Below are 16,994 nucleotides of genomic sequence, written 5' to 3' on the forward strand. Positions count from 1 at the left end.
CACGTAATACATGCAGAATGGCTAGAGTTTAAAGTAATTGAGTAGTGTGTTCGATTGTGATTTAGATAAGTAACGTATGTAACACCCAAAAGTGCTAAACCAAAAAGGGTTCGAGTATACTCACAGCGGTTGATTGATGGATTGAAGGGAGTGCTTGAGAGTAGGGTTAGCCTGAATAGTTTGATAGCATAACGATGAGTAACGCGTAAAATGGAAACAAGTGATGATGGGTCGAACAGCCTGGTCGATCGAACGGTAGGTTCGATCAAACGGATTGTTCATTCGGTTGGACAGTCCGTTCGGACAGCCTGTTCGATCGGCCGGTAGGCTCGATCGGTTGGACTGTTCGAGTGGATTGTTTCTTCCTTTGAGTAGGATGTGTTTGTGTATGATGGCTTGTCCTTTTGAAGTTTTCGTTGTAGCGTTTGAGAACATTGAAGTGTTCTTACCTTTCAGGTCGATCAATCGAACAGCCTGTTCGATCGGCCAGCTTAACCGATCGGTTAGACACTTCAGTAGTAAGTCCTCAGCAGGATGTCACCTGATCGAACAGCATGTTCAATCGGGTGGCACTCCAATACATCGAACGAGTTGAAAATCGATTAAGTGTTGAAGCATAGTATCTCATGATCCGAAAAGTAATTCAACCCAACCTGTTGTTTGATCGAACAGCACTTCGTTCAATACTAGACTTCATGAAATTGTTAAAGTGTGGGGCCATGTGCTAGCCGATCGGCTGGCCTGGTCGATCGGCTGGCATGTCCGATCGGTTGGGCTGTTCGTACGAACTGCCTGTTTAATCGGTCAGCATCCTGACCTGGTCGGCCTGTTCGTTTAACACTTGGATGTTCTGATTGTTTGACGTTATATCGAGGTATTTTGACAACGAGCTGAACCATGGCACCTTCGTTCTTACTTGTTTCCTCTGCTCGGACAGGAATCACCCAAGTCCGGCCGGTGAACGGTTCGGAACGGTAGTTTAACGTTTAACCTGAAATCGGTGAATCTCGTAGATAGAACCCGAATCTTGAACCACACAACCATTAGAATGACTAGTGAGTTGGCTCAAGCTCCGTTTCTACCGGTTTGAAGGCATTGAGTGTAAAAGAGTTGAAAGAAAGTTGGAAAATCCATCTTTCAATCCTTTACATTGTGTAAATGTTCAGATCTAGGATAGATCTTAGTTTGTTTATGTGGAAATCGGCTAGATCTAAGTGATTCTTGGTGGATTGAGGCCAAAACATGAAGTTCTTGAAGAACACCATGATGACATCATCCTAGAATACTTAGTTCTTGATGATTTCACGGTTAGAAACCAAGATTTGAAAGATAGAAAGGTGTAGGAGCGTGTATTGATCAAGAAAGTACAAGATTTAGGATGAAAACTTACCGAGATTGAGAGAAATCTGAGAAAAGAAGGGGAACACGAGCTGGTCGGTCAGAGGGTTTGCAAAAGTGGAAAGAATGACAATGACAGGCCTATTTATAAGCTTCCAAAAGGGGAAAGAGCTGGCCGATCGGCCAGGCATCCCGATCGGACAGCCTGCTCGATCGGACAGTCCGTTCGATCGGCTGGGTTGTTCGATCGGCTAGGAGCCTGATCGATCAACAGCCTGCTTTGAGTGTTCGGTGCGACGATTTCTGATAATTCGATTTCGATTGAGTTCGAGTTTCGATTCGATTGATCACCACACATAACATAAAGTAAACACGCACAAGTAACACGTAAGGCATACACACACGTAATATAACACCAAATTCGCATGATTCGAGTTTCGAGTTCGATTGATGATTCGAGTAGCTTGATTATTATTGATTGATTGACTTTATCGCATTGTTACTTCCTACTATTCACAGTCGTAAAACGTTTCGCGTCGATTAAACCTTCGATTACTTCGATTCCTTTTATTTACAACACTTACTCCACATAATACAAATAATAAAACACAAAATAGACTAATTATAGTCAAAGAAGTCAAACTTGACTTGGACTTTGACTTTGACTTTGACCTTTGAAAACACGGGATGTTACAAGTAGCCTAAGAAGGATTGTGATGATGACATGTGGCACTCCTAATAAGTGGGAATGAAGGGCATTTTGGTCCTTATAAGGGTGCACGGGGCACATGCGGTGACCCCATGCGGTGACTTCGGTTGTCGTGCAGGTACACCGCCACCATCCAATTTTTACCGCGCGGGGATGACTTAGCTCGGTGAGTGGTCACCGATTGAGAGAGAGGAGAGAGAGAATGTGTGATTGGTTGTTAATGTGGGTCCACCCTCACCAATTATATTTTTTTCTTCTTTTTTTATAAAAAAATAAATGTGTGAGTGGAGTGATGCCGATGCCAACGTTTGAGTGCAAAATGAGGACTTAAGAGGAGAGTTGACGTGACGCGTGCTGATTGGTGTGTATAAGAGAGGTCACTCCCCTCTTAGAGGAATGCCCATCTCACCCTAAATATGAGTGAAAATGACGTGTGGCACCCCTTTTGATTTTTAGAAATACAACAAAAAAAATCTAGAACAAAAAAATCTAGCACAAAAAATCTAGTACAAAAAAATATAGCACAAAAAAATATAGTACAAAAAAATATAACACAAAAAATCTAGTACAAAAATATATAGCACGAAAAAATTCAGCAAAAAATGTAGTACAAAAAAATCCAGCATAAAAAATTGAGAAAAAATAATTTAAGACAAAAAAAATCAGCACAAAAAGTTTAGTACAAAAATCCAGCACAAAAAAATGTTATACAATATAAAAATACAACACATTTTAGTGGTTTTTTTAGTATTCATATTTTATATAACAATATGGTACTCAAATTAAAGATAAAAAACGCTCGATTTTACGGTGAAATTTTTATGAAAAAATAATGTCGTATAAAAAGTTATGAACGTTTAAAAATGGAGGTGGAATATGCATGTGTCTTGCATGTGGAGAGAGAAAGTCCATAAATAGGATTTTCCCAAGATACCCTTGCACTCCTCCTTTCTCCTACACTTTCATCTTAACCATTGATTTGAAAAATGAATGGTTAAGATTTCTTCTCATCCTACTTAGGCAAAATAAACTTTTTATTTGATCTTACCCCTATACAAACATAAACACACATATATATAGAGAGAGAGGTTGGTTATTGTACAAAAGGGCTTAACGTACGAACTGTACGCCACTGGTTTTTCAACGTGCGACTTTGTTTTTTAACATGCTATTTCTGCTGAAAAAATCAACATACGAAATTGCTTTATATACCAAAATGCGATTTCATCATATTTACCAACATGCAAAATTGCAACAAACAACCAACATGCGATTTCATCAAAATTACCACATGCGATTTCCAACATGCTTTTTTGTAACATGCGATTTCACAATCGCGTACGAACGTACGATAAGCCCTAATGTACGTTACACTTTTTCTATATATATATATAGGGGATGGTTCAAATGAAAACCACTTTTACTGTGAAAACTCGAAAACTAACTAAAAAAGGGCTAAAAAACACACAAAATATATATTTTTTTTATAAAAATCGCTGGTTTTTTTATATAAATTTTTTTTTTCAAAAAAAAATTTGTAGTATACATGTGTAATAATACACATGTGCACTACAATTTTTTTTTTATATATAAAAAATGACAAAAATTGGTATGCAAAAAAAAATTGGTACGTTTTTTTGGCTTTTTTAATTAGTTTTCGAGTTTTCACAATAACTAGTGGTTTTCATTTGAACTTCCCATATATATATATATATATATATATATATATACATAGGGAGCCGCTAAAATAAGAACCACCCCTAGTTGTAAGAACCGCGAGAACCACTCTCAACCAATTAGATTATGCCAACAATAAGGTTATTTTGGTCTTTTACCCCAAATGTCAAATCCCCTTATCTCTCTTCATTTAAAGTTCTTCTCTCTCCCCTTTCATTTGTCAGTTTCATTTTCCTCAATCTATACTCTCCATTTCTCTCTCATTTTCTCTCTCTCTCTTCAAAATGCTTCGACTGATCCTTCATTTGGAGAAACCCAAAATCAAAACTCAAAAACAAACAACCACACACCCTCATCTCCGGCCCCCTCCGCCCATTAGCCACTGTTTCCGGCGACCATCACTAGCCAAACACCCCTGCCCTCCGTCTCCACAGTAATCGCCGGCCACCCAACTGTGGTGCCGGCGCGTGATGCCGGTGGCCCCAAACAACGACAGATAGATCCGATTACAATCACATCGGTGACCACCGAGTGACCACCTGCGACTGCCGATTAGCATCAAGGGTGATGTGGGTTTTTGTTGAGGCGGAGGTTTGGGTTAGCAGATGAAGGGTGAAGTGTGATGTGGTTGTTATGGTGGGTTAGGGGGCGGCGGTCGTTGAAGGGTGATGTGGTTGTTTGTGGTGGGTTTGTGGTGGGTGGTTGGTGAAGGTGGGTTTGTGATGTGGTGGGTGTTTGTGGTCGGGACGTGGTGGGTGCTCGAGATGATGGTTTGTTTTGGCAGGGTTTCTTTTGATATTTTGTCTGATGAACAATCTTTGATGGTATGTTTTTATCTGCTTCAATCTGTTGAATTTTTTGAATCTTGATGGTATGTTTTATCTTGATAATATTTTGTCTGATGAACTTTGTGGGGCATGACTTTCTTGATGGTATGTTTTATCTGATTCAATCTGAGGTTTTGATTCTGTTGAATCTGTTTGCCTTTTGAATCTGTTGAATTTTTTGAATCTGTTTGAATATGTGTTAATTGATGTTCTTGTTCCTTTTGGATGTTTAAATCGGTTGAATCTGGTGCCTTATTGAATCGGCGGTGATGATGCAAAAAAAAAAAAAAAACTGACGTTGGCGCGGCAAGGTTGGTGGAGGGTAGGTTTTTGAACCTGCAACTCCATTTTGCAGCCTCTGATTATCGGAAAATCTGAGCCAAAACTTCGTTTTTTTTCTAGAATCCACTCGTTCTTTTGATTTTTGTTTGTTGGGTTTTTTTAGGCGTCGATGATGATAACAATATATCTGAGACGCTTCACCAAGATTGACTTTGTTTTGATGTCGTTGCTTTTTTAATTTTCCCCCCTAGTCGATGATGATAACGATATATCTGAGACATTTCCCGAGTTTGCGATTTCTGTGTGCGTTCGTTTTTGCGTAAAAAAGTTTTTGTAAAAAAAAAAAAAAGTTAAACCGTAAACTTTTTAACGTAAACCGTAAACTTTTTAACGTAAAACCGTAAAACGTAAAAAGTTTTACGTAAAACGTAAAAAGTTTTACGTAAAACATAAAAAGTTTAACGTAAAACGTAAAAACTTTTACGTAAAACGTAAAAAGTTTAAAATTTTTAACGTAAAACGTAAAAAGTGTACAAAAAGGGCGCGTTAAAAAAAGTGAAAAAAACGGCGCGTTTAAAACGGCGTGTAAAAAATCGGCGCGTTAAAAAACGTGGAGAAACGACGCGTTTTAAAAAAAGCGACGCTTGAAAAAACGGCGCGTAAAAACGCGTAAAAAAACGGCGCGTTAAAAAACTTCGGAAAAACGGCGCGTTAAAAAACTTCGGAAAAACGGCGGGTTAAAAAAACGCAGATTTAGAAAAAACGACGCCTTAAAAAAACGGCGCGTAAAAACGACGCTTGAAAAACGGCGCATTAAAAAACGGCGTTAAAAACGGCGCGTCAAAAAAACGTAAAACGTAAAAAGTTTAACGTAAAAGTTAAATTGTAAAAAGTATAAAAATCTTTTAAAAAAATCTGAATTTAAAAATGTTTTTAATAAAGAAATTATGTTTAAAAAATAAAAGTAATTAATGAATAGGACAAAAAGGCAATTAAATATAATATATATAAAAAGACAAAAAAAGTAATTTTACTTAAATACCCTTTTCAATTAAAATATTAAAGACATAATAAGACAAAAACTACTTTATATTATTTTTAAATATTTTTAATCTCATACATCCATCATCTTAATCTAATGGCTAGAAAGTGGTTCGCGCAGTTGTTACAACTGGAGGTTGTTTTCATTTTAGCAGTCCCCTATATATATATATATATATATATAGAGGAAGTGTAATGTACAAAAGGGGTAATCGTACTTCACGTACGCTAATACCCTGACCGTCAGATCTGTTTGATCATCTCTCAATTAAGGTTTAATTATTAAGGGCAGATTAGTATTTTTCATTCTTGTCACAGGGGTAATTCAGACATTTACTTAAAAACAAAGAAATTACGCGAGTTCGTTATCTCCAGCATCCCGGTAATTACGATCAGTATCAGTTTCAATTAATTTCCATTTTTCAAATTATAAAATTAGCGGTTATTGGTGGGCGATTAGGGCTTAATCATTTTTTCATTTTAATGGATCCACAGAGTAGTAATGCTCGAAACACAGAAGATGTCGAATTTGAAGATGCAGAGGTCGATACCGGACATGAGGATGCAGAGCATTATCGGAATCCGACATCAGGCAACATTACCTTTGACGATCAGACTAGTAAGTTGTAACGTAAATGGCTGTATTAAATGTGTTGTGTTTTATCTCCATCATTTTCATAGTTATTAGTTTCTTGATTGTGTTTTTAATCACGAGTGTTTGGTTGAATGCGTTATTTCAAGTTTAATTTACTGGGTGGTTTAATTTACATGCGTTATTGTTATAGTGATGCGTTTTTTTTTTTTTGCAATGTTCCTGATTCCGAAGCGTTATTATTTTTACATGCGTCATTATTTTTTACAAGCGTTATTTGTATTGATGCGTTATTTTTTTTCAATGTAGCTGAAAGATTGTATATCCCAGAGGTAGCTTCATCATGTGTTCCTGTTATTGGAATGGAGTTCTCTTCCATAGAACAAGCATATGTTTTTTATCAGACATATGCCAAGAAGGCAGGGTTCTCCGCTCGAAAAGGAGGTGAACATCATGTTGGTGGTATTATTAGGTCTAAGTATTTTGTGTGTTCAAAAGAGGGGCATAAACCACAGGCATATGATGATAATTATTCGAAGTTGTCTAAGCCATATAAACGTAGGAACAGACCGACTATTCGAACCGGCTGTAAAGCACAAATTAAGCTTTGTTCGACGGATGGGGTGTTGTTTAAGGTTGATAAGTTTGTTCAATCGCATAATCATCCATTCGTGTGCCCCAAAGACATGCACTTATTACCAGCTTATAGACATCTGTCTGAGACACAAGAAGAGATGATATGGGAGCTTGGTACATTGAATCTTGGGCCAGTGAAAGCCTTTAATATAATGAGAAAAAGATACGGCGGGTTTGAAAATGTAGGCGCAACTAAAGACGATTGCAAGAATTTTAGAGCTAGGATACATAGCTACATCGGACAGTATGATGCAGATATGGTTATCAATAGGCTGACCGATAAAAAGAAGTTTATGGTTGATTATTCATTCTTTCATTCGGTCGATGAAAACAAACGATTAACCGGCCTGTTTTGGGCCGATGGCTTGTGCAAACGTAACTATGCTGAGTTTGGAGATGTCATATCGTTTGATGCTACATTTAAAACCAACAAGTTAGTCATTAGTTCAAGCTTCTTACTGGTATTTTTTTTTATAATCATCTTGTTTTTTTATATTCATTTTTTGTATTCACATTTTGAAGGTATAAAATGGTTTTTGTACCTTTTACTGGTATTGATAATCATTGTCGAAATGTGACACTTGGAGCCGGGTTGTTAGCATCCGAAAGCATTGAATCATACAAGTGGCTGTTACAATCATTTTTGAACTCATTCGGTAAGCAGCCGAATGTGGTTGTCACTGATCAGGATCCTGCGATGAAACAAGCCATCGAAGCAGTGTTCGATAAGAGTAGGCACAGATTATGTATGTGGCACATAATGAAGAAACTTGCTGATAAGGTTAGGTTCAAACAGAGTATGCGTGATTATGTTAGAACTGGCGTAATAGTTGTATTCAGTTCATATCTTTATTTGATCAGACTAAGAATAGTCATAATGCGTTATTTATTTTTCTACATGCGTTATTATGTGTTTTATTCTTTTTTTCATTACACCGTCTAAGTTCCAATTCTTTGGTTTAATAGGTCGGACATCAGCTGTGCAATAACGAAGACTTTAAGAGACGTATGTGTGACATTGTATGGACAGATTCGATTACGCCAGAAATGTTTGAGAGAGAATGGAAGCTGATAATGATTGATTTCGGTCTAACTGAGAATAAGTGGCTTGATGATATGTTTTGCATGAGATCTTCGTGGATCCCAGCGTTCTATCGTCATGAGCCTATGTCTGGGCTTATGCGGACCACTTCTAGATCAGAGAGCGAAAACCATTTTTTCTGTCAAGTTGCGAATTCTCAACTTACCCTTGTTGAGTTCTTTAACCATTTTGACGGTGCAATGGACATTCAAAGATTCAACCATCGGAAGAATGACCATATATCTAGAAATACAGTCCCGGATAACTTTTCTGAATCTACTCTAGAGGATGATGCCATGAAAATTTATACCAGGTCAATTTTTGCTGATCAACAGGCAGAGTTACAAGGAACATTGTCCGAGTGCCTTCCTATAGAGACTAAAATTGAGGACCCTTTTTTGAGGATAAGTATGAAGGATTGGAAAGCTCACGGCGACGGTTTATTAGAGGTAATAATATATACATCAGCTAGTATGCATTTATTCCCAAACCATGTTTCCTTTTTATTTTTTTTTTATTATTTTTTTTTGTGTAGGTATGTTTCAAGAAGGGCGAGGATGTAATTGCATTATGCACGTGTCGCAGGTTTGAACAATATGGATTGTTGTGCAAGCATATATATTTCGTGTTCAAGATGTTCAAAGTGAAGGAAATTCCCAACAAGTATGTAATGAGAAGATGGACTAAAGATGTGGTACCGAATGATCTTAATAATACATTTGATATTACTGTTGACGGTGATGATGCGCATAAAAAGGCCAAAGAGGTTGCGTATGAGATTATGCAGACTGGAGAGTATATTATTGGTAATCTGATCAAAGATTTCGATCATCTGCTTATAGTTAGGGATCGGATGAGAGAGATGAAAGAAATGGTTGATGAACTTCGCATAACCAAGCCCATCGACCCTAAGTTTGATAGATATTCACGGTTAATTGGTTACGAGAAACCAAACACTGACGAGCCTCCTACAGTCCGTGTGCCAACCGGTATTAGAAACAAAGGACGAGGTTCACATAAGCGGATTAAATCAAAAAAAGAGAGAATTATTAGTCTAAAAGGTAAGAGAAGTCGGACATGCAGTGTTTGCAATATCAAAGGTCATGACATTCGAACCTGCGAGGAGTTAAAGGGTAAAGCTACTGCTGCTGCTGCTGATAAGGTTGCCAATAAGGAGGGGAGGAAAAGAAGAGCGATTCAGTTAGAGAAGGATCCTAATTTAGTTGATGAAGAGGACGAGGAGGTTGAAAGTGGTGACGAAGAGGAGTTTGAGGAGTCCGACGAAGCAGAAGATAGTGATTTTGAATGCGAAGACGAGTAGTGTTTTAACAATACAGACATTCCATATTTAATGATTTTTGTTGTGACTGAACTTTTATGTAATCTATGACATTCACATGGTTTTTTTTTCACATGATATGGGTGATTATATATCTCAAGAGTAATTGTTTTTTTTTACCCCTTTTTTTTTGTGATTAACCATAACCATACACAGGACTTTTTTTTGAAATGGAGACTTCAAGTGACCAAACACTGATTCTCATCTACGTAACTAGCGTATTAAAAGGTACAAATTCATGCGTGATAATACGTAACATGCATTTTTTTTCATATCAATATTGCTAAACCAACATTCAAAAAAGTATGAGACATCAAGTGACATAACACTGAGTCTCATCATCACAACTAGCTATGGGTGGATGATTTTACCAAAATATACCCCCACATATAAGTTCAATACACACAAAACTAGACTTTAAAACCACCATTGTTCAAAATACCAACAACATATTAGGTCATCCCGAAAATCAACAAAATAGTTTATTAATCAGCCATACCACTTACTTCGGTGACATTATCTTCCCAACCTCCTTCTCGGACGTCTCCATCTTCTCTTCAACGGTCTCCACTGCATCTTTCAGATATGAGTACACTAAGTTATCTGCCGATGCTTGATCCTTCATCAGTTGTATTGCTTTATCCCTTAACATGGACTTCGGTTCTTCAAGCAGAATTCCCCACACTTCCTGGTTTTTTTTTTGATGTTCTAACATCCTGCCCTGCACATCGAGAATACTGTTACAGGAGTTAACATTACAAGCAAGTTCCGTTAACCTGCGGGTATTCAAGAGCTCCTTGATTGCTTCGTTTGCGGGATTTGTCGACATTGTTGTTCTTGAAGAGAGTCTGATATATATTTTCTTATAGTATATGCCTAATGGGAGGGGTGAGTGAATATTATATGTGTGTTATTTGTAATTAATTTTGGTAGTTGAGAGATATTTTTGGTAAGTTAAATTTAATATTTTACATCATTACAAGTCTCTACAAGTCATATCGACTTAATACTAGTCTATATAGTTATAGGGTTTAATTATTTTTATACATCAAGTTGCATACTGATAATGTCTGCACAATTATCACTGCATGCGTTATTTTTGTTAGTTCATGCGGTATATTTTTATAAAAAATAGACATGCGTTATTTTTTTTAGTTAATGCGGTATAATGTGGACATGCGTGATTTCATGCGTAATTAATTCTGGGGCATGCGTTTTTTTTATAATTCATGCTGTATAAATTGGTCATGCGTTATTTCTTATATTCAAGCGTTATTTTTTAACAAAACTACAAAAAAAAAAAAAACCAGCTGTCATGGTCAATAATTTTATATTTGTCCTCTTGCTCTGCAATTCCCTTTTATATATCGATGGAAAACCATTCATTTTTTATCCGTTCAATTTTTATTTCAAAACATGGCAGAGTCTTGTAATTCATCGAGTGGTTCGTCTTCCTCATCAGGTATGCGTGCCTATCTAAAAAAGAGAATTGAGGATCAAATAGCTGAAGACAAGTCTTGTAAAGACTTGCTAGAAACTAACATTCATAGGGTCAGAGAGAACATGAAAAGGAGGGAAGAAATACTGAATTTGTTGTCTGGTATGTCAGATTCAAGTGTCAAAGAGGTGGCTATGATGTTTATGGTTGATCTTGGCAAGCGGGATGAGAAACAGTTAAAACAACTCGCGGACGCCATTACCGTCTTGGGATGCTCTTTGGAGTTGAAGATCCAGTTTCTAGAGACTTATTTCTGATGGTTTTTATGTATCGTCAATCATATATGGTTGCGAAATCATATCTATCTAAGTGTTTTTTATATTTTTGTATGAAAGTTGTGTTTTTGAATAATGAAAATGTCCGACTAGTTTATGTTTATAACTAGAAATTATTAGAATTATAAATAGAAATAAAAAATCCAAATGACAAAGATGTTTCGAACAAAAGACAGCAAGATAGTAGTCCTACGACTTTTCATTTTGTTTCCTCTTTTTGAGCTTGAAGAACTGCTCTAATCTGTTACTTATTTTGCTATCTAGATCGTGCAAAGCTTCAGCGGGGATCGAATTCGCCATAAAGTCCGTAGCTTTGTCGTATACCTCCTTCCTTATAAGATTGTAGTCGGACAATACAATCTTACTAAGATACTTGTACCGCAAAAACCGTAGTTGTGAATCTTGCATTTCTTTCTGGTCTTCCGTTTTAAACCCTGCATTCCATGGAGATGTGCCCTTGTATGTCTCCATATGCCTCATAGTGAAGACACCACAGTCACTACCGTTTTGAAGAGTTCTCCACTCCATTTCCTTTCGAATTATTTTTGCTTTTTCCAACTTTGTTATCCACTCTTTTTGTCCAAGTTTGCCTTTTAGGTATAGCACTAGGACTCTCCGCTATAAGCACGATAAAAAATCATATTATTACCTATTCATCATAAGGATAAAAAGCTATTTATAATTACCAGCTTTTCGGGGCGTCCACGGTAGCGTTTGGTAAACGATTCGGCATATCGAGAGTTATCGATTAACTCGATATCTCCATTTTTCATGTTAAAGCATAGGCACCAGTAATGATCAGAAAGTAGTACTGGAATGAAGATGAGATCAACTTTGTCAACTTTCTTCACCTGATACTTACACAATATATCGTCTACGCCTGGTCCGAATACTTTCAATCGATCACTATCTGTGATTTTTGGCTCAAACATTTCGTCTTGCTGCAAGATTTTTCGCGATTTTTTTCATAAAAAATCAAACCATGCGTGATTAACATATTTAGTGATTTTTTTCAAAAAAAATGCAACCATGCGTGATTAACATATTAATTTTCCAACCTTTGCGTGATTAATGTTGGAAAACTTACCAATATTGTAGTTGGTAAGAACAGCCTGTAGGGTGATGATTTTCTGTCCCTTTTTTTCTCTTCAAAGTTTAAAACATCTACAAATGTGTCCATTCCACCATATGATATGTATTGCGATGGGTGGAAGGTTTCAAATATGATTTTAAGCGCTTCGACTCCACTGTCAGACTTGTATATCAATGTCCTGTTGTTTTTTAATACCAACAAAGAAAAGTTAAAAAAAAAAGATGAAAATTTTTAACTAATTTTTAGGATTCAAAATCTTACCCAATATCTCCCATCGGAGCTAAGAGATAACAGATGATGTTTTGGTCACGTACCAAAAGTGGCTCATATAGGTTGGTTACCCTGTTGCAGTAAGGCGATCTATATGCGTCACCTAGTTCTGCCAGCCGCTTTTCCCTCTTTTCCCTGATCATCTTGATTCGCGTTGTTACTAGCTGTGTATGCCTCTCGTCATCCGTTTTATTTGTGTTCGCTGACACAGGAGTTTTTTGATTACCCGCACTTGATGTTTGCAGGATTGGAGCCAATTTTAAAAGTGTCTCAACAGACTGCATTTCTGCTTCGGTCACTTCAGCAGGTTCATCAGCTGATGTTGTCGGAGGCTTATCTTTATCATAGCCGTCGGTTATTGTATTCTGTTTATGTGCTTGTTGTTGACTGCACTCTGCCAAATTTACAGGTTGGCCCATGTTGTTCACCACATCTGCTTGCGCCACTGTTTTCATGTTTGATTTGGATTAATTTGTTTTGTAATCACAAGCTAAAAAAATGCACCTTTGTTTAGTAATGAACATATTTTTTGTTACCTTCTGTAGTCTGCCTGTATACGCCTGGTTCGATGGTTTGTAAGGCAGCCAGGCACGAGTCCGAAATACCACCATCATCAAATGGGGTATTATGAACATCGTCACATCCTATAAAATCCCATACGTTTTGTTTTTATTAATCATAATTTCACGTAAATATTAACAAACAAGAGAAGTTATTATATACCTTTATCTTTCACCGTGTTTTGATGTTCCAATTTTGCATCTCCATCGCCCTCTAACTCTTGATTTGTTTCGCCACATTGTCCGACTTTGTTTTGAACCACCTCATCACCAGCATAGCTTACTTCAGCAGGTATCGAAACTGTATCCGTAGAAACGGAATTTTTAACCGCATCATTCCATCTTTTACACCTTTCCATAATTTCAACATCCCAGAAAAACTTCTCCTTTACACCCTTAACGAGAGCATTCATATCCGAAACAAGAGAAATGTATTTCTTTATATTATTGTCCATTGTTTTCAACAACACCTGCGGAATTGGACACTCAAAAAGATCAAGCGTGATTTAACAGTTATAGCGTGATTACAAGTCTAAGAAGCCAAGTTGCAAAAAGTTCAAGCGTGATTAACAGTTCTAGCGTGATTCCCAGTTTAAGAAGCCAAGTTTCATTTTTCTACAATACCATGCGTGATTATCAAGTTTTATATCATGCGTTATTAATTTGTTACCCAGTATGCGTTATTACATCTACAGTAGCGTGATTACAAGTCTAAGAAGCCAAGTTGCAAAAAATCAAGTTTACCTTTTTACTTTTTTTCGAGGCTTCCCACGCAGCATGATCATAGATCACCCCGGTTAGTTGAACTGGAGTGCTGCAGTAGTCAATCTCTTTTTGCGTTTGTGTCCCTATGTCCATTTCATCTAAATTCATGTCTGAAATATGTTCATTCGGATTCCACCCGTCAAACCAATCCGTATTTGATGGTATGTCTCCTTCGTCAATCGGATCCTCCCCATCCAGGTTTCCAGTCAGGTTTCTTCTGTTGTAGACATGTGTCGTATCCACTGGTGGTATCATGTACTCATCCGTATCTTCCATATCATCTAATGTATTGAATTCGGTGAGGTTTTCTTGTACCGCAGCTGCCTCGTGTATCGGGATGTTGTCATCGAAAAGGTCAGTGTACACCGTCGATGTGTTTTCTTTTACGATTTCGAATGGTGGGATTTCGAATGGTGCGGTCGTAGCCTCTTGATTTTGATGATCATTGCCATTTATGCGCGAGGCAGTAACATGTGGTTGATCCTGGCGATTATCATTTGCTCCTTCGTCTTCTTCCACTTCATCACAATCTTCAACACCTAGCGGCCCGTTGTTGTATAAATATTCTTCCACGTCGTCGATCATACCAGAGGTTACATAATGTATGACAGGCATTTTGACAGGTTCATCGAAAATTTTGTGTCTTTGGTTGAAATAATGGCTGTATAGAAGCTGCATATTGTTTTTTGAAAAAAAACAAATTATTAATATTAATATCGTATTTAGCATAACCGTTAAAGTTGTGTACATAACATACCGTTAGGAATGCAACCGGGCCATTGTATTGTGAGTCTAACTTTTTCCAACCTTGTCTTGTTCGTTTCAGCGATTCTAAAACGAAGGAGCACCAGTCCAGATTTGGAATGTCTTCCTCTTTGTCAATTGCAAGTAGAAAACTTTGTTTAACAGTTGTTGACTTTGTTATCTCTACAAACAAAGTGTTCCAGTAGGCTAGGAAATTTAGCTTGAATAATCGTCCGCCAGTGGTTTGCTCTGACATAGTTCTTGCAAGCAAAGTATGAGTAATTTTGTTTCTGTCTGGCCACTGGTTTTTGAACTCATCTATGGTTGTTTCTGCGCCTTGAGTAGCCGTATTTTTCTCCACTATTGCTCCTTTTCTAGGCTTATTTTTTTCTCGTACAATAACATTACCCTTTGGAATACCAAACACGTCATGTACTGAATCTCGGGTGATTTTTATCTTGTGATTTCCTATGTTTAGTGTGCTGTATTGCTCGTCATAGTTTCGTACGAGCCAATACCCTAAACGTGTGCTTATATGATAAAGCTTTATATTAAGGACATCACCAAATCCAATGCTTTTCACATCCGCCACCTGCGCTTCAGTAAAGTGCTTAACTGTATCCAAAAAACCTGAAGGACTGCACCGTAGGCTTATTGCATCATGATGATAATGATAGAACGGTCTTGGTTCTGACCTAAAAGGTTCTGCATCGGTAACCTTCCGTTTCCCCTCGATAGGATGCATCTGCTTTTCGTTTTTCGATTGTTTCTTTTTTACTGGTTCAAAGTCTTCACCATCTTGGTTAGTTGTAGTACTTGGCCTTTTTCTTGTGTTTTCACCTCTTTTGACTATCAAATTTCTAATAGGTTCTTCAAAGTCATCATCATCATCTTCTAGACTATAGTTTGTATGCTTTTTATTAACCTTTGATTTATGAGGTTGCTTTGTCATAATCGCCTGAATCGGGGGTTCAAAATCATCATCATCATCAGCAACCCCTACATCATATTCCAATACAAAGTTTTTAAAAGATGGGATGAATCATGCTAATGCTGCTTGCTATCTCAAAATCTACAACTACACAATTTTTAAGCTAGAACCGGTATGTCATATCAATATGTAATAGCTATCATACTAATGCCGCTTGTTACCTCTAAATCACCAATTTTACAATTACCGCAGAAACCCAAAGATTATAAGTTTCATATCCCAAAAAATTACGCTTGTTCTTATCAAATAACGCTAATCTTGAGCCTGATAATCCCGCTTCTACATATTAATGAATCAACAGAAAATTACGCTTGTTGTTATCAAATAACGCTAGTTAATCAACCCTAATTTTGGCTTGAAAAACATCAACCAACATCAATACTGTAGTTATGCCGCTAATGTGCACCGGCAAGGCAACCTAATTCTATATTTCCATATCAATCATGCTAATTTTGTTTGATAGCTAAAATGATTCAATTTCACAATTAGATCAGACGCCCAATATCAAGTGGTAAAATTCCCAATTTCACAATGTAACCTAATTCCGCTAGTTCATTAAAGAGAATCATGATCTAATGTTGATCCTGATAATCCCGCTTCGACATATCAATGAATCAACAAACAATTACGCTTGTTCTTATCAAATAACGCTAGTGGATAAACCCTAATTTTGGCTTTAAACAACAACAATCAACATCAAACCTGTAGTTATGCCGCTAATGTGCACCGGCTTCACCGGATCATTTCTTTTCTTGCTCCTTCTTTCTCTTTTAGCTGATTCAAGGTATAATGTAACCGCCGATTAGTTCAAGTATAAGGTTGGGACTGTCTAACAAAATAAACGGGATTGAATCGATACCTCTTAATGCCGTATTCGTCATTCTCAAGTGAAATCGATGTTCGTTACTATTTCACCGTTGTTAGTCTTCTTTCACCGACGGTCGGAATCGTCTTTTCTCCGTCGCTCCGAGTCGTTTGAAAGTCACCGATTTGATGAACAAATATGGTTATTGATTAGATACTGAGATTTAGCCGGGTTTTTAGGTATAGGAATTGACCATTTTAACCTTTGATTCAAATAATTACGTTTTAGCCAGACCCTTAAACATTTATTTAATCCCACTTTTAATCGTCTGATCCAACGGTCAGGATTATAACGTATGTTATGTACGATTAGTCATTATGTAGGTTAACCGCCCTCTATATATATATATATAATATATATATATATATATATAGGGAGCCGCTAGAATGAGAACCACCCCGAGTTGTAAGA

At 37.1% G+C, this 16,994-nt stretch overlaps 2 protein-coding genes across 2 annotated transcripts; one reads left to right on the forward strand and one right to left on the reverse strand.

Annotated features, from left to right (window-relative positions):
- The first annotated feature begins 6,357 nt into the window (after positions 1-6,357).
- LOC110924386 (protein FAR1-RELATED SEQUENCE 5-like) lies at positions 6,358-9,504 on the forward strand. The gene is made up of 5 exons (XM_022168399.2): positions 6,358-6,493; positions 6,776-7,535; positions 7,625-7,883; positions 8,069-8,632; positions 8,719-9,504. The coding sequence occupies exons 1-5, from the start codon at positions 6,358-6,360 to the stop codon at positions 9,502-9,504; spliced, it is 2,505 nt and encodes an 834-aa protein (XP_022024091.2).
- Positions 9,505-12,340: 2,836 nt separating this feature from the next.
- LOC110924385 lies at positions 12,341-15,679 on the reverse strand. Its single transcript, XM_035986255.1, has 6 exons — positions 14,741-15,679; positions 13,963-14,655; positions 13,382-13,688; positions 13,195-13,302; positions 12,650-13,103; positions 12,341-12,566 (listed from the first exon to the last, which is right to left on the reverse strand). The coding sequence occupies exons 1-6, from the start codon at positions 15,677-15,679 to the stop codon at positions 12,341-12,343; spliced, it is 2,727 nt and encodes a 908-aa protein (XP_035842148.1).
- Positions 15,680-16,994: the final 1,315 nt, after the last annotated feature.

Source organism: Helianthus annuus, chromosome 17, assembly GCF_002127325.2.
Source record: "Helianthus annuus cultivar XRQ/B chromosome 17, HanXRQr2.0-SUNRISE, whole genome shotgun sequence".
Taxonomy (NCBI): domain Eukaryota; kingdom Viridiplantae; phylum Streptophyta; class Magnoliopsida; order Asterales; family Asteraceae; genus Helianthus; species Helianthus annuus.

Bases quoted from the DNA above. Each gene is read 5' to 3' on its own strand.
- LOC110924386 (XM_022168399.2), top strand. From the start codon at position 6,358: ATGGATCCACAGAGTAGTAATGCTCGAAACACAGAAGATGTCGAATTT. The intron at 7,536-7,624 runs GTTAGTCATTAG...CACATTTTGAAG, and splicing joins GCTACATTTAAAACCAACAA to GTATAAAATGGTTTTTGTAC. The intron at 8,633-8,718 runs GTAATAATATAT...TTTTTTGTGTAG, and splicing joins ACGGCGACGGTTTATTAGAG to GTATGTTTCAAGAAGGGCGA.
- LOC110924385 (XM_035986255.1), bottom strand. From the start codon at position 15,679: ATGACAAAGCAACCTCATAAATCAAAGGTTAATAAAAAGCATACAAAC. The intron at 13,303-13,381 runs GTATATAATAAC...GGGATTTTATAG, and splicing joins AAACACGGTGAAAGATAAAG to GATGTGACGATGTTCATAAT. The intron at 13,104-13,194 runs GTAACAAAAAAT...ACATGAAAACAG, and splicing joins ATACAGGCAGACTACAGAAG to TGGCGCAAGCAGATGTGGTG.